General features: G+C 48.2%; 9 protein-coding genes across 9 annotated transcripts; 5 read left to right on the top strand and 4 right to left on the bottom strand.

Annotated features, from left to right (window-relative positions):
• Window positions 1-67: 67 nt before the first annotated feature.
• HD556DRAFT_1408330 (Dihydropteroate synthase-like protein) lies at window positions 68-1,986 on the top strand. The gene is made up of 3 exons (XM_041304084.1): window positions 68-367; window positions 433-680; window positions 731-1,986. The coding sequence occupies exons 1-3, from the start codon at window positions 110-112 to the stop codon at window positions 1,860-1,862; spliced, it is 1,638 nt and encodes a 545-aa protein (XP_041154900.1). The 5' UTR covers window positions 68-109; the 3' UTR covers window positions 1,863-1,986.
• A 259-nt stretch (window positions 1,987-2,245) lies between these two features.
• On the bottom strand, window positions 2,246-3,229 carry HD556DRAFT_1434370 (Endonuclease/exonuclease/phosphatase; the record flags this gene model as incomplete). The annotated part of the gene is made up of 4 exons (XM_041305316.1): window positions 2,246-2,393; window positions 2,439-2,629; window positions 2,650-3,123; window positions 3,149-3,229. 4 exons carry the CDS (start codon window positions 3,227-3,229, stop codon window positions 2,246-2,248), a joined length of 894 nt encoding a protein of 297 aa, XP_041154901.1.
• A 571-nt stretch (window positions 3,230-3,800) lies between these two features.
• Window positions 3,801-8,386, top strand: HD556DRAFT_945868 (heme peroxidase). Its single transcript, XM_041312089.1, has 23 exons — window positions 3,801-4,163; window positions 4,222-4,281; window positions 4,342-4,426; window positions 4,482-5,017; window positions 5,068-5,286; window positions 5,335-5,499; window positions 5,554-5,633; window positions 5,681-5,849; window positions 5,906-5,939; window positions 5,990-6,033; window positions 6,083-6,130; window positions 6,182-6,320; window positions 6,381-6,715; window positions 6,770-6,934; window positions 6,991-7,079; window positions 7,128-7,248; window positions 7,300-7,594; window positions 7,650-7,663; window positions 7,713-7,730; window positions 7,786-7,841; window positions 7,894-7,921; window positions 7,970-8,057; window positions 8,109-8,386. The coding sequence occupies exons 1-23, from the start codon at window positions 4,005-4,007 to the stop codon at window positions 8,219-8,221; spliced, it is 3,060 nt and encodes a 1,019-aa protein (XP_041154902.1). The 5' UTR covers window positions 3,801-4,004; the 3' UTR covers window positions 8,222-8,386.
• Window positions 8,387-8,600: 214 nt separating this feature from the next.
• HD556DRAFT_1408346 (uncharacterized protein) lies at window positions 8,601-10,134 on the bottom strand. The gene is made up of 7 exons (XM_041304085.1): window positions 9,999-10,134; window positions 9,492-9,941; window positions 9,390-9,439; window positions 9,304-9,339; window positions 9,220-9,233; window positions 9,040-9,167; window positions 8,601-8,989 (listed from the first exon to the last, which is right to left on the bottom strand). The coding sequence occupies exons 2-7, from the start codon at window positions 9,685-9,687 to the stop codon at window positions 8,712-8,714; spliced, it is 702 nt and encodes a 233-aa protein (XP_041154903.1). The 5' UTR covers window positions 9,688-9,941; window positions 9,999-10,134; the 3' UTR covers window positions 8,601-8,711.
• Window positions 10,135-10,642: 508 nt separating this feature from the next.
• Window positions 10,643-11,807, top strand: HD556DRAFT_1246653 (YIF1-domain-containing protein; the record flags this gene model as incomplete). The annotated part of the gene is made up of 5 exons (XM_041298628.1): window positions 10,643-10,954; window positions 11,002-11,200; window positions 11,248-11,461; window positions 11,510-11,606; window positions 11,661-11,807. 5 exons carry the CDS (start codon window positions 10,643-10,645, stop codon window positions 11,805-11,807), a joined length of 969 nt encoding a protein of 322 aa, XP_041154904.1.
• Window positions 11,808-12,441: 634 nt separating this feature from the next.
• HD556DRAFT_1312616 (uncharacterized protein) lies at window positions 12,442-12,880 on the top strand (the record flags this gene model as incomplete). Its single annotated transcript, XM_041300677.1, has 3 exons — window positions 12,442-12,525; window positions 12,590-12,669; window positions 12,718-12,880. 3 exons carry the CDS (start codon window positions 12,442-12,444, stop codon window positions 12,878-12,880), a joined length of 327 nt encoding a protein of 108 aa, XP_041154905.1.
• On the bottom strand, window positions 12,691-14,305 carry HD556DRAFT_946162 (uncharacterized protein). The gene is made up of 7 exons (XM_041312090.1): window positions 13,972-14,305; window positions 13,869-13,918; window positions 13,783-13,818; window positions 13,709-13,722; window positions 13,533-13,657; window positions 13,240-13,482; window positions 12,691-13,186 (listed from the first exon to the last, which is right to left on the bottom strand). Exons 1-7 carry the CDS (start codon window positions 14,165-14,167, stop codon window positions 13,074-13,076), a joined length of 777 nt encoding a protein of 258 aa, XP_041154906.1. The 5' UTR covers window positions 14,168-14,305; the 3' UTR covers window positions 12,691-13,073.
• A 2,958-nt stretch (window positions 14,306-17,263) lies between these two features.
• On the bottom strand, window positions 17,264-21,411 carry HD556DRAFT_1448585 (glycosyl transferase family group 2-domain-containing protein; the record flags this gene model as incomplete). Its single annotated transcript, XM_041307451.1, has 13 exons — window positions 17,264-17,528; window positions 18,140-18,283; window positions 18,336-18,558; window positions 18,609-18,623; window positions 18,675-18,787; window positions 18,843-18,941; window positions 18,991-19,288; window positions 19,341-19,517; window positions 19,568-20,065; window positions 20,117-20,301; window positions 20,346-20,524; window positions 20,571-20,680; window positions 20,727-21,411. 13 exons carry the CDS (start codon window positions 21,409-21,411, stop codon window positions 17,264-17,266), a joined length of 2,991 nt encoding a protein of 996 aa, XP_041154907.1.
• A 176-nt stretch (window positions 21,412-21,587) lies between these two features.
• HD556DRAFT_1434373 (glycoside hydrolase family 16 protein) lies at window positions 21,588-24,308 on the top strand (the record flags this gene model as incomplete). Its single annotated transcript, XM_041305317.1, has 11 exons — window positions 21,588-21,745; window positions 21,896-22,267; window positions 22,313-22,479; window positions 22,719-22,900; window positions 22,951-23,085; window positions 23,136-23,247; window positions 23,439-23,581; window positions 23,772-23,937; window positions 23,991-24,083; window positions 24,139-24,220; window positions 24,275-24,308. 11 exons carry the CDS (start codon window positions 21,588-21,590, stop codon window positions 24,306-24,308), a joined length of 1,644 nt encoding a protein of 547 aa, XP_041154908.1.
• Between the last annotated feature and the right edge of the window lie 342 nt (window positions 24,309-24,650).

A 24,650-nucleotide genomic window follows, 5' to 3' on the forward strand; every position in this document is an offset into this window, starting at 1 on the left:
GTTCTTTCGTCAGGGTTACATAATCATAAATAATGATCAATTCCCGCCACAGGTAGTACCGCTGAGAGTCCGAGTTCTCATACACCACTTCCTCCAGAATCTTTTATTTATGACTGGTACCTTAACATCCGCAATTCGGAATGTTTATCACTCATCAGCGAAGCACAGCGTGGCAATCGCACTAGGCTCGAATCTTGGCGATCGATTCGCCAACATTGAAACTGCTTTGCGCTTGATTGAGCAACCTGATCAGCTGCTGACCGATGTGGCTGCTAACACCGTATCGGTCGTTGACACGAGCTTCATGTATGAAACTGCGCCCATGTATGTCACAGACCAGCCAAGATTTGCGAATTGTGCGTGCTTAGTGAGTTCGTCCATTCAAGAACTGATGGCCACAGGTCTGTTACTTAATTGAGGGCCCTTCTATAGGTCGAGACAAACATGGAGCCGTGGATATTATTGAAATTACTTAAAAGAATTGAAACGACAGTGGGGAGGGTGCCTTCTATCCAGAATGGACCTCGTGCGGTTGACTTGGATATAATACTGTACGATAACGAGATCGTTGATACTCGTGCTGAAAGCCTGAGAGATACCCTCGATGGTCTGGCCAATGAACTTGTCGTACCGCATCCACGCATGGCAGAACGAGAGTTTGTTTTGCGTCCTCTAGCTGAGTGTGTGTAACAGCTTTAGTTATTGTCGACAACTAAATTTGCAAAATTAGCATGATCCCAGAATTCGTGCATCCAGTTCATAAGAAATCAATACGCACACTTCTGGGTGACGTTATTAGGCAGTCAAACGTCGACTTCCCAATGCTTAAAGTCACCCCTTTCGCCGATTATCCGATCACCGAAACACGACAGCTCCCGGACACCCATCAGGTGCCCTCTATGGGAAGGTACTGGACTACCCATTGTTCAAGTGACATCCAACGACCGACGAAAGTGAGGCTGATGGCCACCTTGAATGCCACTCCAGATTCATTCTCGGATGGTTCTGTTAATAATACATTATCAGCTGCTCTGATTTACTCTGCGGCATCCGTACGAGCAGGTGCCGATATCATTGATATAGGGGGTTATTCAACTCGTCCGGGAGCAGCATTTGTCTCACCCCAAGAGGAGTGTCAACGTGTAGTGCCCGTCATTCAGGCCATACGATCACATGAAGATCAGGACGTCAGCTCCGCTCTTATCTCAATCGATACATTCCGTTGGGAGGTCGCGGAAGCCGCTGTCCTGGCTGGGGCAAACTGCATCAACGATGTGTATTCCTTCACGGGCCCTGAGTACCCCCTTGCGCAATCCTCAGAAAAGCACCTCTTAAAAATGCGAGAGGTAGCACGAAAACTCGCTGTTCCTGTCATCTTAATGCATTCACGCGGTGATGCAGGCTCAAACAAAGACTACAGCCAGTACAAGGGCGGAGTTCTAGAAGGTGTGCGGGTTGAGCTGGGAGAGAAAGTGGAAGCAATTATTAAAGGCAAAGGCGGTGTGCGGAGGTGGTTCGTTATCGTCGACCCTGGTATCGGTTTCAGCAAAACTGTTGAAGCAAACTGCGCACTACTTCGCGAAGCTTCTTCGATGACAGCGAACACTCCCGTGAACCCACTCGCAGGATACCCGCGACTCGTTGGATCGTCCCGGAAGTCATTTCTTGGTGCAATTTTAGAACGCCCGGATGCGGATGGGACATACAAAGGGAGAAAGACTGAGCCGAAAGAACGAGAGTGGGCAACGGCAGCAACCGTGGCTTGTGCTATTCAACAGGGCGCAAGCGTTGTGAGAGTCCATGATGTACAAGATATGAGAGACGTCGTGACCGTAGCTTCAGCTATCTGGAGTTATCCCTAATTAACACTTACTACTTAACAATGTACCACTTGCGGTAGACTTGACTTGTCGCGTAGATTATCCCATGCGTTCATGACCCAGTTACATAATACTAACTGACCCGCACCCTAAGACTCTTTGGTCTCTTATTCTCGGTATCGGTGATGTCCCGACAGAAAGAGTAACGGGGCAAAGGACGAAGGAATTCGAATGGATGCGGTCTTAACGACTTACTAGGACTTTAAACGCACACAATCAAAAGGGATGAATTATAGAATGGGATATATAGCATTCGACGTTTAAAAAGAAAAACGCAGTTGCTCCGGCGTCTTCGCTCTACGTCTATGACAAACTTGGTGATTACTCCTCGTCGAGGGTGCTAGCCTAAACCTGCTTCATAGTATTCAGATGGTAAAGGTGCATCTCAGCCCGCAATGGTCACTCCAAAGGATCTCGACAGGTTTCTCGCCCGGCCTGGGCACCTCAATAGTACCAGGGCGGAGGACTTCCATTTCCTTAGCCTTTAAGCCCATCATTGCAACCTTGTCCAACCTGCCCGGCCCTATTCCATCCCGCCGTTCTACGCCGACACCTCACGTAGCGCCATCAAGGTCTGCCCTCCCGTGCAATGCGACCCACGCATCTACCAGTTCGTTCTTGTCAACGAGCCCATCATCCTCGGGGCTGATGGCGTTGAAGTCGCCTGCAATGATCCCGCCACTGCATCCGGGCTCGCGTAGGACGTTGGCCAGTATCTCCATCTGATGGGCGCGGTAGTGCAGCGTATCCTGGGCGAGTCGAGGTGCACGCTGATGAGACGGAAGACTGTACCCGGCGATATTGGGGGGATGATGTCCACATAAAGCGCATCCCTCCTGCACTTGCTCGGGAGTATCACGCGAGAGACGCGTCCGAGCATGAATTTTTCCCCTCCCTCGATCCCATCGCCTTCCTTCTGCGAATCCAGCCCGGAGGTAAAGCGCGTGCTGGACAGCAACGTCATGGTCGCAAAGGGCACGTCCTCAAACGACATTTCGTCCTCGGCGTCAGTCACCAGGAAGACAGCGCGCACTCTCGCATCGTCTAGGAGAGAGGCACGGACCTCAGGCGTGACTTCTTGGAGAAAGAGGATATCAGGAGATTTCGATTCCTCGAGGATATGGCTAAGGATGAGTTTGGCGCGTGAGACGGGCCGCGGGGAGAAGGCGTCGATGTTCCATGATATGAGAGAAAGCCCGTGCGTCCAGAAGGTGTCGATGCTTCGTAATGTGGGAGAAAACCTCTGCGTCACTTCAAGGGCTCTGTACGTTTCGCAAAGGTATGGGTTCCCAGCTTCGGGTAGATCGGTTGAAGGCAGAAAGAGTACGCCAGAGTCTGTTGGTGACCATGGCAGAGTGTTGGAAAGAGCTTCTGGCAGGGGTTTAAGTGCCGTGGAGGTTTAGGCCTTAGCAGACACGAGATCCACTAGCACTACATAGTACATACAGCAATTGTGAAATGAGGAGAGCGTCAGCTGGTACCAGCTGCCGATGACATGCTTTTGGTCTATGTCAACTGCCCGAGGTTCTAGCCGTGATTCAATGCACTGATCCGTCAACAATTTCATGGAGCCTGTGTTGTCGACTTCAAGTTCTTTGTAATCACATGATGATATTACGCAATGTACGTGGACTCAGTACTCAACCATGCCACCGACGCGTTGACGCTGTAACGACCAAATCCTTAACTAGAACTACATGCAAGCGCGGCCATTGATATTTATATATTCCCGACCCACACAGTTTGAAGGATCCGAACTGGTGGTCCTGCAGCGTCTGGTCAATTGACGCGGCCGTCACTTGCGTCCATCGCGTGTCTCCGAGTCAGTACTTACTAGATATACAAGCATGGCCGCCAGCAGCCCAAATTTCGGATTTGGCCTTCAAACGCATATTGGCCCCTCGCGCTCTATAAACGTTTGAATCTCCCAGCTGTAAGGGTAATGTTTATTGTATTGCTTGACACTGGAATTCCTTTTGGCGGCCTTTTACATCTGTCACTGAATGCCTTTCAGACCCGATGCATATATAGCCAGTCGTACTGGGCCTTTATCGATATATTCCTTAACCACGTCCTTCCTCTGAGTCAACTAAACCAATTTTCAGTTTCGACATCCATACCATCATGATGAAACGAGCAGCAGCGTCACTTATACCAAAGATCAATATTATTCCATGCATATCCGACCAGGTTGACATTCTCGCGTTCCTTGGAGGAACCAAATCAGTAGAAGACTTTGAACAAATGATTACACGAGGACCCGCCTTTACCCTGGCTGACCTAGTGAGTAGGCCGTCGCCCGTTGTGAAACTTGAGCTGAATGCGAGCTATTTGCTATCAGCCAGCATATATTGATGCACTGAAGAACCTCAAGTCAGGGATCGATGACCGGGAGTTTTTGGTAGGTGTATGCGTCGTCTTTTATTGGATGCAAACTCACGCTATTTTTTGTGGAACTTAGCTAGAAAAACTTCTGATGTTGATGTCGCGCCTTCCAGACGACTCAGTCTTCGCTAAAGAACTTCAGATTTCCGTGATTAATATCCGTATGTGTATCTGTATCGACAGGTTATATATACAGTTCTGATCAAGCGCGTTTAGTTTATAAGGACCTTCCTCACCCACCTTACAGCTTCTTGAAGACTCCTGTAACGACGCCTCTGTCCAGCTCCAGTGGAATGCCATATATCTTCCGCAGTGCTGATGGCTCCAATTATTCGATGTCCGTGCCGAACCTTGGTCAAGCAGGCCAACCATATGCACGATCTGTGCCTTCTACGCATGTTTCGTCGCGTCATCCATTACCAGATCCAGGAGAGGTATTTGATACCCTTCTGCGTCGTGGTCGGAATGACTTCGTCCCTCATCCTGGGGGTCTCTCCAGTCTGTTCTTCGCATTTGCAGATCTCGTTATTCACAGTATATTCGATACGAACTCTCACGATTGGACGATCAACAATGCCAGCAGCTACCTCGACCTGAGTATCCTATATGGACACAACGAAGAGCAGGTCGATAGTATACGCAAGAAGGACGGAACCGGTCACATTTGGGAGGATGTATTTGCTGACAAGCGTCTCTTGTTCATGCCCCCCTCTGTGGGTGCCCTTGCAGTCTTATTCAGTCGTCACCACAATGTCTGTCTTTGTTCTACTGCGTAAAAGAGAGATGCTAACTCACCGAACAGTACATCGCAAGCAAGATCCTTAGCCTCAACGAGCGAGGGACATTTGCATGCCCAGCGGATCTTCGAGAAGTGCAACGTACTGCTCAGTGTAATGAGATCTTTCACCGTGCTCGACTGGTCAACGCAGCCTTTTTCATGCAGATCATCTTAACGGACTACGTTGGGGGCATTCTTGGTCTTGTCAGAGATGGACTGACTTGGCGATTGAATCCACTTCAGGTCCGGAATTCTTCGTAAGACTCACTATCTATTTTGACTTTCATTCAGGGGTTTCGTGAGCAGACGCATGACGTTTCCCAACGAGGAGCTGGGAACGCCGTTTCTCTGGAATTCAACATGCTCTATCGTTGGCATGCGGCGATATCGCGTCAAGATGAAGCATGGATTGAACTCACTTTCAAAAACATTCTCCCTGACGGAGACCCTTCGACTGTACGTGTATCCCTCCTTATATGCTGTGTGTAAAAGTTGTATTTGTTTCCTTAGATCACTGTCGAAGAGTTCAAGGCCGCTGTCCACAGGGATGGTGCTCAAGTACCTAACATTCGTAGTTGGACATTTGGCGGGTATGAAGTGTTCGCTTTATCATGTATTTCCAGCTAACGAGTCACAGTCTCGTCCGTGAAAAGGATGGTCGATTCAGCGATGCCAATATCGCCCGTGTTTTACAGGATGCAACGGCCGACAGGGCTTGTGCTTTTCGTGCAAGGGGCGTTCCGGCCACCATGCGAATTGTGGAGATTTTGGGCATGGAGCAGGCACGAGCCTGGGGTGCTTGTTCAGTAAGTCCCAATATGGGTTGCAAAAACTCATAGTGACACTAAGTATTGAAACCTAGCTGAACGAATTTCGTCGCTTCATTGGCCTGAAACGTGAGGTTGTTTTCACTCCGTCAGTTTATCGAATTATAATTTGCTTTCAGCATACAAGAGCTTCAGTGAATGGAATCCAGATCCAGAGATTTATGTAGGGATCAATCCTGTTGTATGATTACCCCCATGTTGACCATCAATAGATCGCAGCCGAACGCTTGTACGGCGATATTGAAAACCTGGAATTACATGTAAGCCTCGATAACAGCCTTGGACGATTTGCATTTGCTGATTCACACCAGGTAGGCCTGCAGGCTGAGGAAACAAAACCTCCAATTTCTGGCGCTGGCCTTTGCCCTGGATACACTATCTCACGTGCTATCCTCGCCGATGCCGTATGCTTGACTCGTGGAGACAGGTTTCTTACAGTAGACTTCACTCGTGAGTCAACTGATTCTTGAGCCAAATCCTTTTTCGTCGATGCTGAGCTTCTCATGGTAGCGTTCAACTTGACAACATGGGGTTACGAGCATTGCATGGTCAACAAGGTGGATGGATCATATGGTGGCATGCTCACCAAGCTTCTCTTTCGCATGCTCCCTGATCACTACCCCGTGGGCTCAGTCTACGCTCACTTTCCTTTCCTGACTCCAGAGTTCCTTGTTTCGAGCATGACAAAGGTGCCACGTGGTGCCGAAATCCGGCATCTTTACGATTGGGACAGGCCTTTGACTGTTCAACAAACTGCGTTTGCAGCCACTGATACGAGCATTGTTAGAGTCTATGAGTGTCGACTTTCAAAGTTACACACGCCTCCGAGGGTACGGAACGAAGCAGTAAGACCCTTTTAAGCTCGTTATCTATTGGGTCTCATCGTCACATTTTTTCAGATCAGAAAGTCTATCTCTGATAAAGTTGCTGAACACACCGTGTCTACTTCACACTTCGCACACCTTACAAGTGAGCTGATACTCAAGAGACGCGAAGTTGATAAGCACGTCGACATACTTGAAATCCTGAACCTCCTTCCCGTTTATTGGGTGGGCGATATCATGGTCCGCTCTCTGATACATCAACAGGCTTCTTGGAGTTTAATCTTTTTTTTGTTCAGGTTGGATTACCATTGATGGACAAATCATCGTCGCAGGCGACTCCAGAAACTCCAGAATTTTGGTACAAAGCTTTTTTTAACATTGCACAGTAAGTCTATTTGCTGTGATTACCCTCCCATCACTGACGTGTGCATAGCTACTTGTACTTCAATAACGATCCTGCTTCCGACTGGACCCTTCGCGAGAAAGCCACGCGCTCTACCCAGCTAATTATGTTATACCTTGAGGGCCATTTGAAAAGACTCTCTGATGGTATTGTAATTATCCTACATTTTGCTATATGCTTCGCTGCTCAATTGGTGAATCAGATTTCAATCAATGGTATATGCGATCTTCTGTTTTCAAACCAGGTGTCATCGCATAAAGGCGAAGCGTTCCTTTCGGAGGTTCTCAAAGTCACACCACAGGCTTCGATAGAGGAGATAGCATTGTGTTTGTTCGAGGAAATCATCCCTTCTGCGGCCTTGTTCTCCGCAGTCATCGCTTCTGTGGTGAAATACTACATGTACGCTCAAAATGAAGACTACTCCAAATTTTGTTCCAGTTGTCGAGAATGGTCAGAACAGAGCCCAGCCGTCCTGCGGTATATCTGCAAAGCACTCGGTAAGCTCTCTGCATTTTCTGCGACAGGGATAGTGTATGATAACCAAATGTTCAGATCTGGACATTGACGTTCGTCTCCAACTTTTTCACTTGGAAAATGCACTAACTCTAGATGAAGATGATGTCGAGTGGCAAAGTGAGTCATCCCAAAGCATCAACATGGTTCTCCATGAGTCTGAACGTCCTCAAAGTCTGTCCTGCATATCACTCTTGATGGCCAAGTTGCTGTCATTCCGAAGCAAACTGGGTGCGTCTACCGATTATCACTGTATCTAGCTCACATACTTATGGCAATTCAGCCTTTTGTCCTGGGATGTCTTCTCAAAGGTAAATGAAGATGCTTAGAGTTCGACGCGAGAATTGAAATTTTTCCAGATTGCTCCTGGAATCATCTGCAATATCTTCCATGCGGATTCTATTCGTCGTCCTCGTATCATCGGTAACGCAACGCGCGTTGACGCAGGTAAGTTACATGATTGCACTGCTGTAGGCTCTTTTCAATCCATTGAAGCAGAGCAAACACCGTGGTTCACCGACATCTCCATCTCCATGCCTACCTCGATGGTTGTTGGGGTGAGTGAACGCTACCATATGATAAAGTCGCTACTCAAAGCAATCATAGTATGATGTTTAATACGGAAACTACAGACACCCAATTTTCGTCACTGTATTACAAGAGTCAAACACCCACACTAAATGTATCACCACCACTCGCAATGTTTTAAAGAAATCGGTTTGTAATGTATCATCCAAACGTATCTGATGCAAATGAGTGATTTATCGTGATTTCTGAGGCGGCCCTTAGCTACGACTGGCCTCCTAGTCATTCAGTCACTACTTGATCGATCTGATCTCCCGCAATCGCGACCCAACTAGATCAATTTGCAGGCAAAATGTCGTATTACAAGTCCTAGTATGTAAAAAAGTGAACATAACATGAATCACAACCTCAACAAATGCTGATTATAAGAAGAAAAGTGTTCACAATGCCTGGACGACATTATGGAGGATCGGCAAACCAACAACTGCGGCCAAGACCACAAGTTGTTTTCCAGGTGCGAGTGCAATACCACGAGGAGCAGCACCAATTTGTGCTAAATTTATGGTATAAGTTAGGTCACGGATCAGAAGCAAGAGGCTGCTTACACGAACCAGTGGAAGTAGACCCCGCGGATGAAGCTGTCGAAGAAGTGGAGGAAGAAGTGCTGGAAGTTGTTGTGGGCCCGTCGAATGTAATTACAGGACTGCTGCTAGAAGTGGTTCCTGGCAGCACAGTGGACTTGGACGGAGTAGCAACCGTAATGCTAGTGGGTACACTGCTTCCACCCACAGAACTTGAGCCTCCAGCGGAACATTGATCAGAACCTGCTATGCACGTAGTTCCAGTAGGGCAGCCTAAATAGATGTTAGCGTTGTTCGTGCGATCGATAGAGAATATAACACACATCCCCCGGTAGAGTCATTGCAGCAGGAGTAGCCGGATTCACAGCAGCTGCTGTCGTCGTTGCAGCATTCACTACCAGGGTTGCAGCAGGCATTTCCATTACATGTTTGCGCGGTACTGGGACAACATCTGCGAGACTTTAGAAAAGAAAAGAAAAGAAAAGTTATTAGAATATTCTCACTCGGAATCGAAGCACTGGTTGTAACGTTCGTTGGTCAGTACTCAGTTTTGACGATGGGATCTAAACAGACGGGAAGGTACGTACAGTGGTGCCGTCTGGACAGTTATACGTATCGCTGCACTAGACTCAAATCGTTAATCACAGTGGAAAGGCTCATCATGCAACCTTACACAGAAGCTGCCAGTAGGGGCACATGCGTCCGGGTAGTTAGTACATTGCTCTAGGGCGGGTCAGCAACGTGTTTATTCGTACTTGGCACGTGAATTCCTTACGATATCCGCTGGGGCATCCTTGTCGAGCAGTGAACCTCCCTCGGGGAACCAAGAGAGCTGATAGTACAGACTTGGTCAGTACTAGTGACGATGACTTGGAGTGACGTGGAACTCGTAAGACTGTTGAGGCAGGGTCTGCAACAGCGAGCTGAAGGGATAAGAAAAGAGACAGAGCGATACACAGCAGATGCAGCATGGTGGTGGTGGGAGTTACAGCGGCTTGATGTGTTCGTCTGTCGTTCGTGCTCTTTATATCAGAAAATCAGGTGTTAGCTTTCACGTCAGATGAGTCTTTAGCGAAGGCAGTGAGCCTGTATGACATTCATGGCAAGGCACCAGGGTTGAAAACATTGATACAACACGCGGACGCCGTACCACAGATCGGACCTGACTAATTTTATTATGTGGTCGCAAAACTTAGGTGCGGCTGGAGAGGGCTGGAGCTGTATTCTATAGCGTGTTGTGTTAGAACACGATAAAGTATAACGCATTGAACCTAGGCCTCACTCAAGCAGTCATGTTAAAGAGTGTGGTAGTACAGCTTCAACAGTCGTTCAAAATGCTCACCAAAGAAGAGCTGAAATACATTGCATGCTATAGCCTTGAGCGCTTGAGCAGTGCCTGACCGGTCGACCGATAACCCACACCGCACCCATAAAGTACTATATTCACTATGATACCACGATAATTCTTATACAAACACATGTACTATGGTATTTCTTAATAATAAATCATATTTAAGACCTTTGTGGATGACATAGACATATTATATACGCATATAAGACACTTGTTGTGTAGGGATGTGGTACGATGCGGCAAAATCCTAAGGCCCACATGGGAGGGGCCCTGGAGGCTCTATAGGCACCGAGAAGTGCTGCCTGAGGTGTGATTGGTAGCCTAACAGCCACACTCTGTTAATGACCTGTAGCTCACTGGTGCTCGCAACAACATCTGCGTACTGACAAGTCTCTTGAGAAAAATGATAACAGCAACATTAGAGGTGTACGGAGTCCACCAGTTGTGACTGCCATTTATGGGCCATGTCACAGGCGGTAACAGAGCGCGGCTGTTAGGCTTTCCATACTTTTGTTTGTATCACGCGTTCAAGTGACAAGTACTCGCAGCAGTCGCCTCACTCACCTACTCCCGCGATGTCCTACTATTCACGTTCACCTCCACCTCTTCAACACCCGGTTCCGACTCATCCAGCTTTTATACCAGAACCGCCTTCAACGCCAGCATCACCTCAAGGCTACCAACGCTTTGCTAGTTCGCCGCCACCAACCCAACAATATGCCGCACGAACTCAATACAATCCTCCTCCATTTCAACCAATCCCGAATCCTCAACACCAACACATTCCCGACTTTGCGGCATGGGGTATGAACGACAGTACCGCTCAGTTTGGAATGCACTTAGGCCAAACAGCTGTTGCTGCGGGCCAAGACTATGTCCAAAAGAATGTACGTGGCCTTCATTTATGTTTGCTATACTCGCTCACCATGAACAGTTCGCCGGCATGATACCAGTCACCATGCTCAAACACCACTTCAACGTCTCAAACTCTTACGTCATGCATAAACTTCAGCTCGTCGTATTTCCTTGGCGACATAAACCCTGGACACGAAAAGTCCGTCGCACAGAAGCTGGTCACACAGAATGGCAGCCTCCTCGCGACGATATTAATAGTCCTGATTTGTACATACCCCGTGCGTCTTTTTTCTTCTCAATTCATCCGTTCTTATTCGTTTCGCAGTCATGGCACTCGTCACCTACATTCTTATAGCAGCGCTTCAAACAGGCCTTCAAGAACGATTCCACCCCCAGATCCTCGGCACAAGCGCAACGCGCGCTCTCCTCGTCGTCCTACTCGACTTTCTCTTTGTCCAGTGCGGCTGCTACCTCCTTAATGTTCAAGGCACGGGTCAGGTGGTAGATTTGATCGCTTATGGCGGGTATAAGTTTGTCGGGTGTGTCCGCTCCTTGCACCCTTTTACTTCGTTGCTAACTCGAGCTAGCGTCATCCTCACGCTCTTCGCGGGTCTCCTCAATCTAGGCACAACGATATACACACTCGTATTCCTCTACGCGTTCGCAGCAAACGCGTTATTTGTTGTATGCCTTGTCTTTATATTAAACATTACTCAATACTCACTCACACCCATGTAGCTCCGCTCCCTTCGCTCAGTGGTCCTTCCCGACTCACCCGCTAATGTGGGCACTGTCAATCCCGCATCTAGAAAACGCCGCATCACATTCTTGTTCCTGGAGGCTGTTTTACAAGTCGTCTACATGGGTATCTTGGTGAGAGTGTGAGTCTTGGCGTGCTTTCGAGTCGTCGCGCTATGGTAATATAAATGCGAGTGTTGATAGGTCTCTTCGTTATTGAACTGAAAGTTATTACTTTGATTTTTTACACAGTAGTAGGGGGCATTAAGCCCCAAAACATGCATCTGTTGTGTGACTTAGGTTCGTATCTTGTCTTAAAGAGCTGACGAGGGAAGCTTACTGCCTCAAGTAGTGTTATATATTATACTAGTCAGCTAATAAAAAATTGTTTACTGCATCTCACGCAGGGGCATGTAAACCCTTATAAAAAGATTTAACACAGCCATGGGAGCCATTACGTTTACTAGATGAGACTTGGACATAGCTTTACTCTTGCTGAGCGCTCAGCTCTAGCGCTGACCACCAAGGTTTTATAGCGTTCTACAACAGGGCACTCGTCCAGATCAAACAACCTAACGCGCCTGTGGATAAATGGAGGTCGACCGTCCGAGTCCAATGAAGTTGATAGTGATGTCTGCAAAGTTGAGACACTATCCTTCGGTTTTGATCACCAGCAATACTTGCTATTGCTCATGAGCCAAAACGTCTGCTGTCAGTGGCATGCGAGGAGATCCTTCTTTTCGGAGTCTATGGTGTCCACTCGCATGAATTTTGCCAGGTGATGTTTAACGTTAATGTCACCGTGACAGGCTGGGCGCTAGAGTCTGTAGCCAAGTCGAACAACATCTTGAGGACATTCGGTAATGTCGACTAGTACGGATAGGCGATGCTGGGCAGGCCTCTCGGAGTTTAACATGTTTTTTGTTTAGGTTGGATTACCGTTGATGGACAAATCATCGTCGCAGGCTACTCCAGATGTTTGGTACAAAGCTTGTTTTGACATGGCACAGTAAGTCTATCTGCTGTGATTAGTCTCCCATCACTGACGTGTGCATAGCTACTTGTACTTCAATAACGATCCTGCTTCCGACTGGACTCTTCGCGAGAAAGCCGCGCGCTTGAGCCAGCTAATTATATTATACCTCGAGGGCCGTTTGACAAGACTCTTTGATGACATTGTAATTATCCTGCATCTCACTATATGCTTCGCTGCTCAATGAGTCATTTCTCGTGATTACGGAGGGAGGCGCTTGATCGACCTGATCTCCCGCAATCGCGAACCAACTAGATCAATCTGCAGGCAAAACGTCGTATTACAAGTCCTATTATGCAACAAAGTAGACGTTATCTGACATATCATAAATCACAACCTAGACAAATGCTGATTATAAGAAGAAAAGTGTTATTGCGCGTTCACAATGCCTGGACGACATGATGGAGGATCGGCAAACCAACAACTGCAGCCAACGCCACAAGTTGTTTCCCAGGTGCGAGTGCAATACCACGAGGAGCAGCACCAATTTGTGCTAAATTGTATGGTGTAAGTTGGGTCACAGATAAGAAGCAATAGGCTGCTTACGCAAACCAGTGGAAGTAGACCCTGTGGATGAAGCTGTCGAAGAAGTACTCGAAGACTTAGTTGTTGTGGGCTCGTTGATTGTACTTGTATGACTGCTGCTAGAAGTGGTTTTTGGTTGCACGGTTGACTTGGACGAAGTAGTAACCGCAACGCTAGGGAGTACACTAGTTCCACCTCCACCAGTCGGGCCTCCAGTGGAACATTGATCAGAACCTGCTATGCACGTAGTTCCAGTAGGGCAGCCTAAATAGATGTTAGCGTTGCTCATGCAATCGATAGAAAGTATAACACACATCCCCCGGTAGAGTCATTGCAGCAGGAGTAGCCGGATTCACAACAACTGTCGTCGTTGCAGCATTCGCTACCAGGGTTGCAGCAGGAATTTCCATGACATGTTTGCGCGGTATTGGGACAACATCTACAGCAGATTTTAGAAAAGAAAAGAAAATTGATTGAAGTATTTTCTCACTCGGATTCGAAGCACTGGTTGTAACATTCGTCGGTCAGTACTCGGTTTTGACGATGGGACGCAAAGGTACGTACGGTGGTGTCGTCTGGACAGTTATACAGATCGTTGCACTAGGCTCATAACGTTAATCACAGTAGAAAGGCTCATCATGCAACCTTACACAGAAGCTACCAATAGGGGCACATGCTGTAGGGTAGTTGGTACATTGCTCTAGGGCGGGGTCAGCATTGTGTTTCTCAGTACTTGAATCGTGAATTCTTTACGATATCCGCTAGGGCATCCTTGTCGAGCAGTGAAATTTCCTTGGCGAACCAAGAGAGCTGATAGTACGGACTTGGTCAGTACTAGTGACGATGACTTGGAGTGACGTGGAACTCGTAAGACTGCTGAGGCAGGGTCTGCAACAGCGAGCTGAAGGGATAAGAAAAGAGACAGGGCGATGCACAACAGACGCAACATGGTGATGGTGGAAATTACATCTAGCGTGTTCGTTCTGCTTTATATATCAAAAAATTAGGCATTGATTTTTTAAGTGAGACGAGTTTTTAGCAAAGGCAGTGAACTGTATAACATCCTTGGCAAGGCACCAGGGTTGAAACTTCAATACATCATACATGCGGCGTACCACAGATCGGACCTGGCTTGGTTTATTATGTGGTCGCAAAATTCAAGCGCGGCGGGATCGGTACTTCATAGCGCGCTGTGTCGGAACACGATTGAGTATAACAGATTGAACCTAGGCCTCGCTGAAACAGTCATGCCAATGAGTGTCGTAGACAGCTTCAACATGCGTTCAAAAGGCTCACCATCGAGGAGCCGACAAAGTCTTGAGCGCTTGAGCAGTGCGACAGTGCCTGACTTGGTGACCCACACATAGTAGCATTGTGTTTGCTCCGAGCCTGAGATTGGCAGAAAAAGCTATGATCACTGAGTTCCGATGATGTAAACTTGTGAGCTTAGCAGGCCCGCATCTCACGGCAAGTGACTCAATAACGTTGGGGCATGTGAAGTCTAGACCCTTACACAAAAATTTAACACAGCCATGGCCCAGAGCCATTACGTTTAGATGAGACTTGAACATAGCTTTATCCTTGCTGAGCGCTGACCACTGAAGTGTCTGTACAATAGGGCACTCGTCTGGATCCAACAACCTAGCACGCCTGTGAATAAATGAAAATCGACCGTCCGAGCCCATGGAATGGATAGTAATATCTGCAAAGGTTGAGACGCTATATCCTTCGTTTTTGACCACCAGCAAGTATTTGCTCGTGAACCAAAAACAAAAACAAACATCTGCTAGCGCCGTCTGCAGTGGTATGGTGGTGTGAATCTTGCCACGTGATGTTGTGGGCGCTAGCCTATTAGTATGATCATAGAGTCTGCGCACACTGGCAACATCATGATGCCATTGAGGACATTCGTAATGTCGCCGAGTACGGATAGAACTTCCAGGTGATGCTGGGACAAAAGGTCGCCGGGGCACAGATCGGGTACTGTGAGTCTCTTGACTTCTTGGACTGATGTGGCAGTCCGAGTCGCCCACTCATCTACTCATGTCGGGTCATCGCTAGGAAGACTAGATGGGCGTTCGTAAAAGATAACTGCACCTTCTGTATCAGTTTTCCGGAGAATCTTGGAGCACGAGATAGGCTTGTACTTTCCAAGTATCTTCTTTCCTTGTTTGTTGTGCAGACCTCCATCATGCACAGTTATCACCGGCAAACACGCTCGGGCCGCCACTTTATCATATCTTCGCTTCGAAATCACCCTAGAAGGTGATTCCAGTGCTTTGCAACGATAGCACACGATGGTGATGGGGTTTTATCGATTAGCGCTAGTAGGGGGAATTCAACTCTCATACTATCGCAATCGCCGTTATATAGCAGAGGACTACGTGGTACGTACGCACTACAGACGCACACTATTTTGTCATGGATGTGTCTAAATCCTTTTATTTAAAATTCTTCAGTGTCCCTGCAGTGTCATCGGCACCGTCGGGTGAACAACTCCTGAGCATGATATCACGCACTTCTCGGATATAGACCGGATAGCAGACCATCATGTACGCACCTCTACAAAGCTTCAGTTGTGCAGGCAGTTCGGTACGGGTTCCTCGGGCGGCAGACCCCTAACAAGTATTCTATATTGTCCGCTTCTGTGAGGCACTCCTATGATCTCACATCTAAAAACATCTTACTGTGTCAGAGCTTATCGTGCTGTGCAGTGGCTTTGGGCAGTGTTCATATGATATAGGCACCCATGACATCAAATCTTCTGCATCGTATTTGCAAAGCCAGCGAGATAAAAAAAAGTTGAAGAGTCCGCGATAGAACTTACTCCACCCAAGTTGAAGTCCACGCCCGTTCCACGGATGGCCCTGTTTCTTCCTTTCTCGGGTGCTCGATGATCTTATCTACAGGATCGCAACGTTATGCCAAGTCCAGTCATGGGACTGGTATACATGGGCACCACTTCCCGACGGGCCATCAGAGTCTAGAGGTCGCAACGCTTCCGCACTGCGACCGCTATCGTGCCTTTCCGACCAACGCCGCTTGTAGGATAATGAAAATTCCCTGGCCACACGGTCATTAGTAGTCGACGGTGAGTCATGGCCAAATGAGTGTCAACTTGGGCGCGACGTGAGCATTTGATATCTATGGGTACATTCCGTGATGAACTGATGCACCCCTGTAGCCAAGAACAAGATATCCACTTTTACATATTGATAGATCAATATCCCATCAGTGATCATCGATTTCGTAGACTATCAGCCGGTGACCGCTGTACATCATCAAACTGATAAGAGATTCCAAGACTATTTGTGCAATGCGTGTTCTGGACCCAAGAATCTTGTCGATGATCGATTGCAAGAGGGCCCGGTAATGTCATAGCCTATCTATAATATCAATACCCAAGGAAGCGTTATTAACAAGTTGACAACTACTGGAAAGTTCTGCAAAGAAAGCCCTGCGTTCACGTCACTCGTGCACAGCAATAAATCGGGATGACAACAAGAGCAATGGAATGATGACGACGACAGCAAAGACATGACACAAGACATTGTCCAAAAGTTCAAACACGGGTATGTAAGGTAAACAAGTCCAAACTTACAAGACAACATGCATCTTCGCAATTGCGGAATGTAACAATAACCGTAACCGAATGTCCTGTCCGATTCACAATAAGTTGCATACATACAGGCATAGGCAGACATCCGGATTGCGCCCAGGCGTGGGAATAAAGACGGACCGGGACGCATCGAATGAAAAAGAATGGTGATTCGACGGTGATTGACGAGTATGTTGATTGTTCTTCGTTTCTAAGTAGCATGATATGCGATTAATTAGCAAGGAGGTCATGCATCCGGGGAACCCTGCCCGAGTGCGAGAACGTGATTGTGCATGGTCCTCAGCTCAGTACGAGAAGATCATGAGCCATGGGTTGAGGACGATCTAGGTATGCATATCGGTGTTAGCATCGATGCTTGAGCGAGTAGAAAAAAAAGAAGGTAGCGGGATGCGCCGAAGCGCCGAAGAGGAACGTTCGGGAAGCATGCTAGGACAAGGATGGCGAGGGGAAGAACGTTGGAAGAAGCATAATCCAATCCAGAAATGGACGATCGCTCATTCCAATCGCAGAATGGAAGACAAGGTTAACGAGACGTACCGGGAATAAGATATGACAAGCGCATACAACCGTCAACGGGAAGATAACGGCCCACGCATTTGCGGTCAGTTGCCACTGATATGGCACCAACGGCGTACTGACGATGACGACACCCGCAATCAGCAGGATACATACAAGGAGGGGGAACCAAAATCTATATAGAGGAGAGGAGGCCAATGATGTCCGTCAGCACTGGATTGTGATATCAAGGAAGCAAGAAAGGGAAAGGCGTGGAAAAAAGAAGAGAAGAGAAAGTGCGAATATCGCACCACGTGAAACGAGGCAACAAGGGGGCAAGGCCTTGAGTGAATAGGGTGCGGTGATGAGTCGAAGACGATCGAAATGACCGCTTCACGAAGCGTGAGTCGTGCATATGGGCGCACCACATTGCAGCGGGTGCAAGACCGCAAACGCATGTCCTCCGATCATCAGAAAAAACACACATGCCCGTGTCCAGCACTACAGTAGCAGTGTGCCAGCCATGTCCGTCCCAGCACCATATATGCGACGCCCAGGCACATGTGCCGAGGCCAATATTTCCTAGATAATCATTGCCAATCACGGAGATAACGCCTGAATTCACTGATGCCGTACGTTCGGCGGAACAAAAAGTGGGCGCCAACGCAACGCGTTGGTCAAGTGATACGGACGCGTCCAATCAAGTGATGCGGAAACGCGTCCGGACTCCAATCCAAAACAGAAGCAACGCAAAAATATGGGGAAATAAAACGCAAATCAAAGTAAAAAAGAAAGAAAGAAACGCACCTCCTGAAAATCTTTGGAACCTCCTTGAAGAAATTCGACCTCTCGACCTCCTTCTTTGTTGCGCTCCACGTGATATTGTACGAGAACAAATGAGCGAGAATGGCTTGTGAGACCGGGATGCTTAGTCCACCGAAGAAGAAAAAGCTGTATTTGCCGTCAGTTCACGAAATAGGATACGAATAGGGACGAGACTCACAAGAACGGAATCCACCCAAAACACTCGATCGCGCCGCCTACGATACCACTCTCTCCGAGTCTGTACCGCAAAAGCACATACCCTACATTACCAGCTCCGAAAAATACAACAAAAGTGGCGAGCCATATTTCGAAACTGTGCATGTAGAAATCGTCTGTGGGGAATTGGAAACCAAGCATAACGTAGTTGATTACGGAGATGGTCGCTGAGGCCGCTATTCCGTCTGTTTCAAGTTAGTGTTTTGTTTTGTTTTATACGTCAGAGGGAACGTACAGTATGAGAACATGTCTATTTGTGATGGAGTCAGTATGAGAATTGAGAAGGAGGAGGGGGACGTACAAGCCATCATCGAGATCTTGTAATGGAGCGGTGCAGGACTCCACATGAATTTGTGGATCTGGTGGTTGATGGGGCCCTTGTAGAACCATTTGACGAAGGGGTTGAAGAGGAGCCTGTGCGAGCCGTGAATCGGAAATATCAAACGCGCACGGAAAGAAAAAAGCGCACTCATTACACCCATACGCATACTTCTGCCACCTATTCAACTCATCATCGACAGTGAGCGATACACCTTCTTTGAAACCGCCTTGGGAGTAGGTCGCCCATCTAAGAGTCAACGTGAGTGACAACCACCTCGAGAGGGAACAGGACGAACCTAACGATATACCCCTGTCTTATAAGCCTCAACGCCATATCGAAATCTTCACTGACGTTATCCTCGCTCCAGATCTTGACTTGGGCTCTGTTTTTGTCCGCACCAGAATCATGAGTAGAAGACGCATCCCCCCCACTTAATGCCGCATCCTGCAACGCCGTCCACCTCAAAAACGCATTATGCCCTACAAAAGGCGCCACTTCCCCGTTTGCGCACATCATACTTATGCATTTGTTGATTCGGCGGGTGAAAAAGGCGATGGCGTTTTCAAAGTAGTGGTGGGCTACTTGAAGGACGTCTGGATTTGGGTTTAGGTTAGCGAGCGGAGGGGACAGGGGAAGGAGACGTACCGCTCTCATGCTGGAGAACCCCAACCTCAGCGCCTTCGTCCTCCGCAAACTCTCTCGCTGCATCCCTAAAACAATCCACCGGGACGATCGTATCTGCGTCTACTAATAAGATGATGCTTCCAATTCGACAGGCACGGGAGTTTGCTGCCCATGGTCTGTGTCCTGTGATTTGGAATACTGTTTCGAGTTAACGTAATTGGTCAAAACGAGACTAATGGAAGATGTACCTTCTTCCATGGCTAGTTGAAGAGCCCGCTCTTCGATGTCTTCGATATGCGTTCCTGCGAGTGTGGGTGGTTCAGGACTGATAGTCCGCGGACTCCCCGTCATACCGGGTCTAGGCGTCCCAGGCATGCTGCCATTGCTGTTGCTACTGAGAAAAGGAGTGATGAACGCCTGATCGTCCCCGTCCTTGCCGATATACTGGACCCCGTACGTCCCAGGAGACTGTCCAGGCACGCTAACGATGCTCCCGCCCTCTGTTTGGACAGTTTGAGCACTGTATGTGGTGCTAACGCTGGCACGGTGAAAGGGTGGGTTGGGAGGCGTGAATATGTTGCTATCTCTGCTTGAGCTGGGGATTTGGTTTTGGCGATTGTAAGGGTATTGTTCAAGGGAGTTGTGAGATGATTGAAGTTCCTCGAGGATGCGTTCAAGGCGGAGGGAGACGTCGAGTGCGTAGTTCATGTTGGAGGCTTTTTTGAAGCGGCCTGCGCGCGTAAAGCCTGTGTGTGTTTATGTTAGCGTTGACGGGCTAGAGGGAGAATGAAAGTGACCTTCGTGTCCGTGTCGTGGTCTTGCGATCCAGCCGATCCCGTGGTTTGCGTAGTACTCGATACGTTCCTTTGCCTGATCAGGGGGGAGGAGACGAAGGCCATCGTCGTTGATGAAGAGGCTGGATGTGCCGCCTTGACGTGCGTATGTCTGCATTGCTGTTTTGATGGATGTGAGGGAGGGTGTGCTGGGATGGATTAGCGAGGATCAGCCAACAAAGAAGAGACTTACAGGACTGTAGCGAGGCTTTCTTTGTAGACGGGCATCTGTATTGTGATGTGAGGGAGTGCATTGTCTATGGCAGGATTTGGCAGTGGAGGGACTGCCGAGTAGTAACGACTGTTTTGGTGGTAATGAGCGATGGGACCGACTGCAAATGTGAGTGTTTGGAATATTTGAAGAGTGAAGAACTGGAAAGAGTAAGCGGGGGGTATATGATATAAAGGGAATAGTTACCAAGGATACACAAAAGAGGAGTGGCACTAGGGCGCCAAGAGCAAAATGAGTGTAGTTGCCGTCTAGGCGAAATTCTGTAAGGAGAGTGCGAACGCCGTTGCCGATGAAAACTAGAGAAGGTGAGGGAAAGACAACCAAGAGGGTATTGTGACTTACTGAAAGCGAGTGCAGCGCATAGACCATTGTATAGCGGAGCATATAGCATGATTGGACGGGTTGGTTGTTTTTGTTCGATCTTTTCTGGGTCTTGTTGTGAAGGAAGGACACGACCGAACCATGTTCGTCTTTGTGAATCTGAGTTTACGGTGGAGGAAGGGGTTAGACGGGGATCTGCTGGTTTTTCAGAGTATATGGAGGGTTCGTGTGTTGAAGGTAGAGGTGGTCTCGTGCGCCAGAGTAGACGAATGAGACGATCTTCAAAGTCACGTGCGATTGGGATGATTGTATCGAGAGAGTCGCTCCAAACGACGAGCACGCGTTCATCGCGAATGAAAGCAGCGTTTTGATCCTTTTCTGCTTGTGGAAGGAGGTACATTGACTCGAGTACTTGAATGCGAGTATTTGAGTCGACATAGATGCAATCGTCGATAGCTTGTTCTGCTAAAGCAGCGTGTACTGCAGCACTTCTGACTTTTACTGCAACGAGAGGATTGAGAGCAGCTACAGCAGCCTCGAATGGAGCGAGTGCGGCAGTTTCGTATGGGAATACTCTGAATTGACCGTCATGGGTACGAAGACAAACGCCTGGAGGGACTGAATCTTCATGTGGTCTAAACCAAGCGTCACCTTGAGTTTGTTTGAAGATGTAATGGAGAGTAGCGTCGTATCTGTCGTAGTCCATGAGTTGGGTGAGTGAGTTTGGGGAGAGAGCGGTGGAATATAAATGGTGAGATCAGATCTTGGATCTCTGAATCTGGTTCGGTGTACGTTACACACGCGTCATACGGCAATTACGTGTTACAAGATAAGAAAGGTCCTTCAAAGAGAAACAGAGAAGGGTTACCCAACCTTGCCCTCATGGCTTCACCCCGTCCTTTCTTTCTCACTCCTTCAAGTTCAGATGACCATTCATCACAGGAAGACTCTCCAGACTCACCAAGACCAAGAATAAGCAAACGACGTCAAGACCCTCCCCCTTCCGCCTTCACCTTCCCCTTCGCTGACCCCGCAAGAAGGTCTCTCGACGGCAGCTTTTTCGAGACACCACGTCTTCCATCAGCAGAATCCCCCTACAAATCATTCAACCGCTCTTACTCTTTGGCAAACTTACATCGCTCACCAGATTTACAACTCCCAAGAGCAAGCAGCGCGACAACAATTTTCAGATCACCTTTCCTATCCCCCGCTTCACGTCCATCAACCATATGGTCCCCTCCACCCGTATCCGCTAATCCTTCTGTCATCGCACTCCCCCTCACACAGAAGAAACCAATCCAATCAACCCGCCTCAAATCAAAACTCACCAAAGACGAGAAACCATGGCTCACAAAGAAACGTCGTTGCGAATCAGGAAGCTGGTGGCTCACCTTTGTGGCTGCCCTCTTGGGCGTCCTTGTAGCAGCAGCACTCTGCTTCAGAGGTTGGCAATCCGTAGACCTCCTCTCAGACAGTCAACTCTGTCTCGTCATGCAAGACGACTTTGACAGTTCTATCGACCCCAATAACTGGAGTTATGACATCGAGCTCGGTGGTTTCGGGTACGTCCCACTAAACACCACAATCCCTGTCTAACTTTTCATTAGCAACGGTGAATTTGAAATGACAACCGACAATCCCTCCAACGTCTACATCTCAAATGGACAACTCTACATCATGCCCACACTCACGAGTGACTCCATCGACGGTGGCTGGGATTCAGTCATGAGTGGAGCGACCTATCCACTTCAAGACTGTACAGCTCAAGGCGGAGGTATGTTTTAGCCTCCTACTCATTTCCGAGGCTCATTGATTCCGTGTAGTCATAGATCAAGGCGCGTGGGTTCTTCGTCGGCAAAACAACGACACGGGTGTGTAACAAACTACAACTCCCACGCCCCCTCACTCACTTCCATTCAGGCAATTACAATTCAACTACCACCTCGGGCAACTCCACTACTACTGGATCAGGCAACTCTACAACGTCTGGCTACGGTAACTCCACAACAACAGGCTCGGGTAATTCCACGACCACCGGTTCAAGCAATTCTACTACCAGCAGTAATTCCACCTCCACCTCTAGCAACCCATGCACAGCTGTTTCAAATAACCAGAGCGGCACTATCATCAACCCTGTCATGAGCGGTCGTCTTAATACCCGTGGAAAACAGACTATCAAGTATGGCCGTGTCGAGGTACGTTTGCTGTGTCTCTAATCTTTTAGCCTGCTAATTTCAGATGCCAGGTCCGCGCAAAACTGCCTCAGGGAGACTGGTTGTGGCCCGCTATTTGGATGCTTCCTCAGGGTAACAGTACAAGCTCAAGCGCAGGTCAGGGAGAGGGATTTTATGGCGCGTGGCCCCTCAGCGGCGAGATCGATGTAAGTCTCACCTTTTCCTCTGCCGGCACCCCTGTTAATACCACCCACAGATCATGGAAGCCCGCGGCAACCTTCCTTCATATCCCGCTCAAGGTTCGAACTATGTCCGCTCGTCCCTGAATTATGGGCCGTTTGCGGGTGGCTCTACGCCTATCTCTACCGGTGAGCGTTTATTCCTGGTTTTGCGCTTGGGGCGGAGTTCTTTTCGGTTCATTCGTGCTTTTGTATTTTTGGCTTTCGATTGGCGTTTCTCGGTTCACCAACTTGTCTTTTTCGACTTCAATTGGCCTTTACGTATATTTCATCGTTTTTGTTCAGCCACGTTGTTTTCACCCCCTAACACACACTGGCAGGCACAAGCACCACCGCCAACCTCCTGAAGAGCATCTACGGCTGGGTAAGCACCAAACGCGGGAATTTTGCCGACGGATTCCACGTTTATGCGTTTGAGTGGACCAGCGAGTGGATGAGGTTTTATACGGATGATCGGCTGCAGGTGGGTTTATCGTCTCCGTTCCCTACAATTCTCTTCTTTTTCGTTCCTGTTCTCGGTTTGCTATATCCCGCGGTCTTGTCCGTTTTTTGATGGCATTTTGCTGTCCCTCGGTCATCCCCTTCCCGTACCCGTCCCGTTCTACTTACCCGTCCACCCGTCTTGTCACCCGAACTAATCGAACCCACAATAGGCAATGATCAACCTAAAAATATCCTCCAAATCCTCCGATTCCTATTTCTTCAATACAGGTGGATTCCCAGGTGTAGCTATGAACGCGTCGAGTGGAAAGGAAGTGGTCGTCGCAGATCCGTGGAGTACGGCATATGGGGGGAGTGCTGCTGCCCCTTTTGATCAGGGTCAGTTTTTTTTGAAAAGCTTGGAATTTGATGCTAAGACCGATCATGGACAGAATTCTATCTTGTGATCGATCTGGCGGTTGGCGGGACGAGTGGGTGGTTCCCAGATAGTGTAGGTGGGAAGCCGTGGTATGATGGATCTGCTAGTATGTTTTTTGTTTTGTTTTTGCTTTGGGCAGGGCTCATTTTGACGCGATGTAGCTGCGATGCGCGATTTCGCAAGTAAGTACGAACAGTGGACCGCTACGTGGCCTCCGAATCCGGATCAGCGTGCGTTTAGGATGTGAGTTTTTTTTTCCTTTTTTTTTTGGCTTGGATCTGATGTGGTTTGGAATAGTGATTATGTGAAGATGTGGAAACTCTGCAGGTGATGGTGACTTGTTGGCGTAGATGGTACCAAGATTGATCCAGATGGACTGATATTTTTAATTACAACGGTACGTGCCATGGAGATGGACGCGGACTACGTCTCCTCGTAGTCTTCGTACGCTCGTTACGCTCATTTGTTTTTTTCTTGTTGTTGTCGTTGTTGTCGTTGTTTTTGGGCCTCCAAGCTTGTATTGAAGCTTTCATTGTTACAATTGGCACTAGCATCGACGTGGCGATGATAATATTATGCATACTTCTTATTGCAACTTTGGAGGAATATGCAGTGCAGAAACCCCTGATCAGCTGCTTGTGCTTCGCATAGCCTTACTCGGAGAATTAAAGTT

This window comes from Suillus plorans, assembly GCF_016647745.1.
Source record: "Suillus plorans strain S12 chromosome Unknown HD556scaffold_77, whole genome shotgun sequence".
In the NCBI taxonomy this organism is placed as follows: Eukaryota; Fungi; Basidiomycota; class Agaricomycetes; order Boletales; family Suillaceae; genus Suillus; species Suillus plorans.

Excerpts from the sequence above, each read along its gene's own strand:
- HD556DRAFT_1408330 (XM_041304084.1), top strand. The coding sequence starts at position 110 with ATGACTGGTACCTTAACATCCGCAATTCGGAATGTTTATCACTCATCA. Across the intron at positions 368-432 it reads TTGCGAATTGTGCGTGCTTA|GTCGAGACAAACATGGAGCC; the intron begins GTGAGTTCGTCC and ends GCCCTTCTATAG. Across the intron at positions 681-730 it reads GTTTTGCGTCCTCTAGCTGA|CATGATCCCAGAATTCGTGC; the intron begins GTGTGTGTAACA and ends TTGCAAAATTAG.
- HD556DRAFT_945868 (XM_041312089.1), top strand. The coding sequence starts at position 4,005 with ATGATGAAACGAGCAGCAGCGTCACTTATACCAAAGATCAATATTATT. Across the intron at positions 6,034-6,082 it reads ATCCAGATCCAGAGATTTAT|ATCGCAGCCGAACGCTTGTA; the intron begins GTAGGGATCAAT and ends GACCATCAATAG. Across the intron at positions 7,080-7,127 it reads GCTTTTTTTAACATTGCACA|CTACTTGTACTTCAATAACG; the intron begins GTAAGTCTATTT and ends ACGTGTGCATAG.
- HD556DRAFT_1408346 (XM_041304085.1), bottom strand. The coding sequence starts at position 9,687 with ATGCTGCATCTGCTGTGTATCGCTCTGTCTCTTTTCTTATCCCTTCAG. Across the intron at positions 9,440-9,491 it reads AGGATGCCCCAGCGGATATC|AGCAATGTACTAACTACCCG; the intron begins GTAAGGAATTCA and ends GACCCGCCCTAG. Across the intron at positions 8,990-9,039 it reads CAATGACTCTACCGGGGGAT|GCTGCCCTACTGGAACTACG; the intron begins GTGTGTTATATT and ends ACATCTATTTAG.
- HD556DRAFT_946162 (XM_041312090.1), bottom strand. The coding sequence starts at position 14,167 with ATGTTGCGTCTGTTGTGCATCGCCCTGTCTCTTTTCTTATCCCTTCAG. Across the intron at positions 13,919-13,971 it reads AGGATGCCCTAGCGGATATC|AGCAATGTACCAACTACCCT; the intron begins GTAAAGAATTCA and ends ACCCCGCCCTAG. Across the intron at positions 13,187-13,239 it reads GTCTACTTCCACTGGTTTGC|CACAAATTGGTGCTGCTCCT; the intron begins GTAAGCAGCCTA and ends CATACAATTTAG.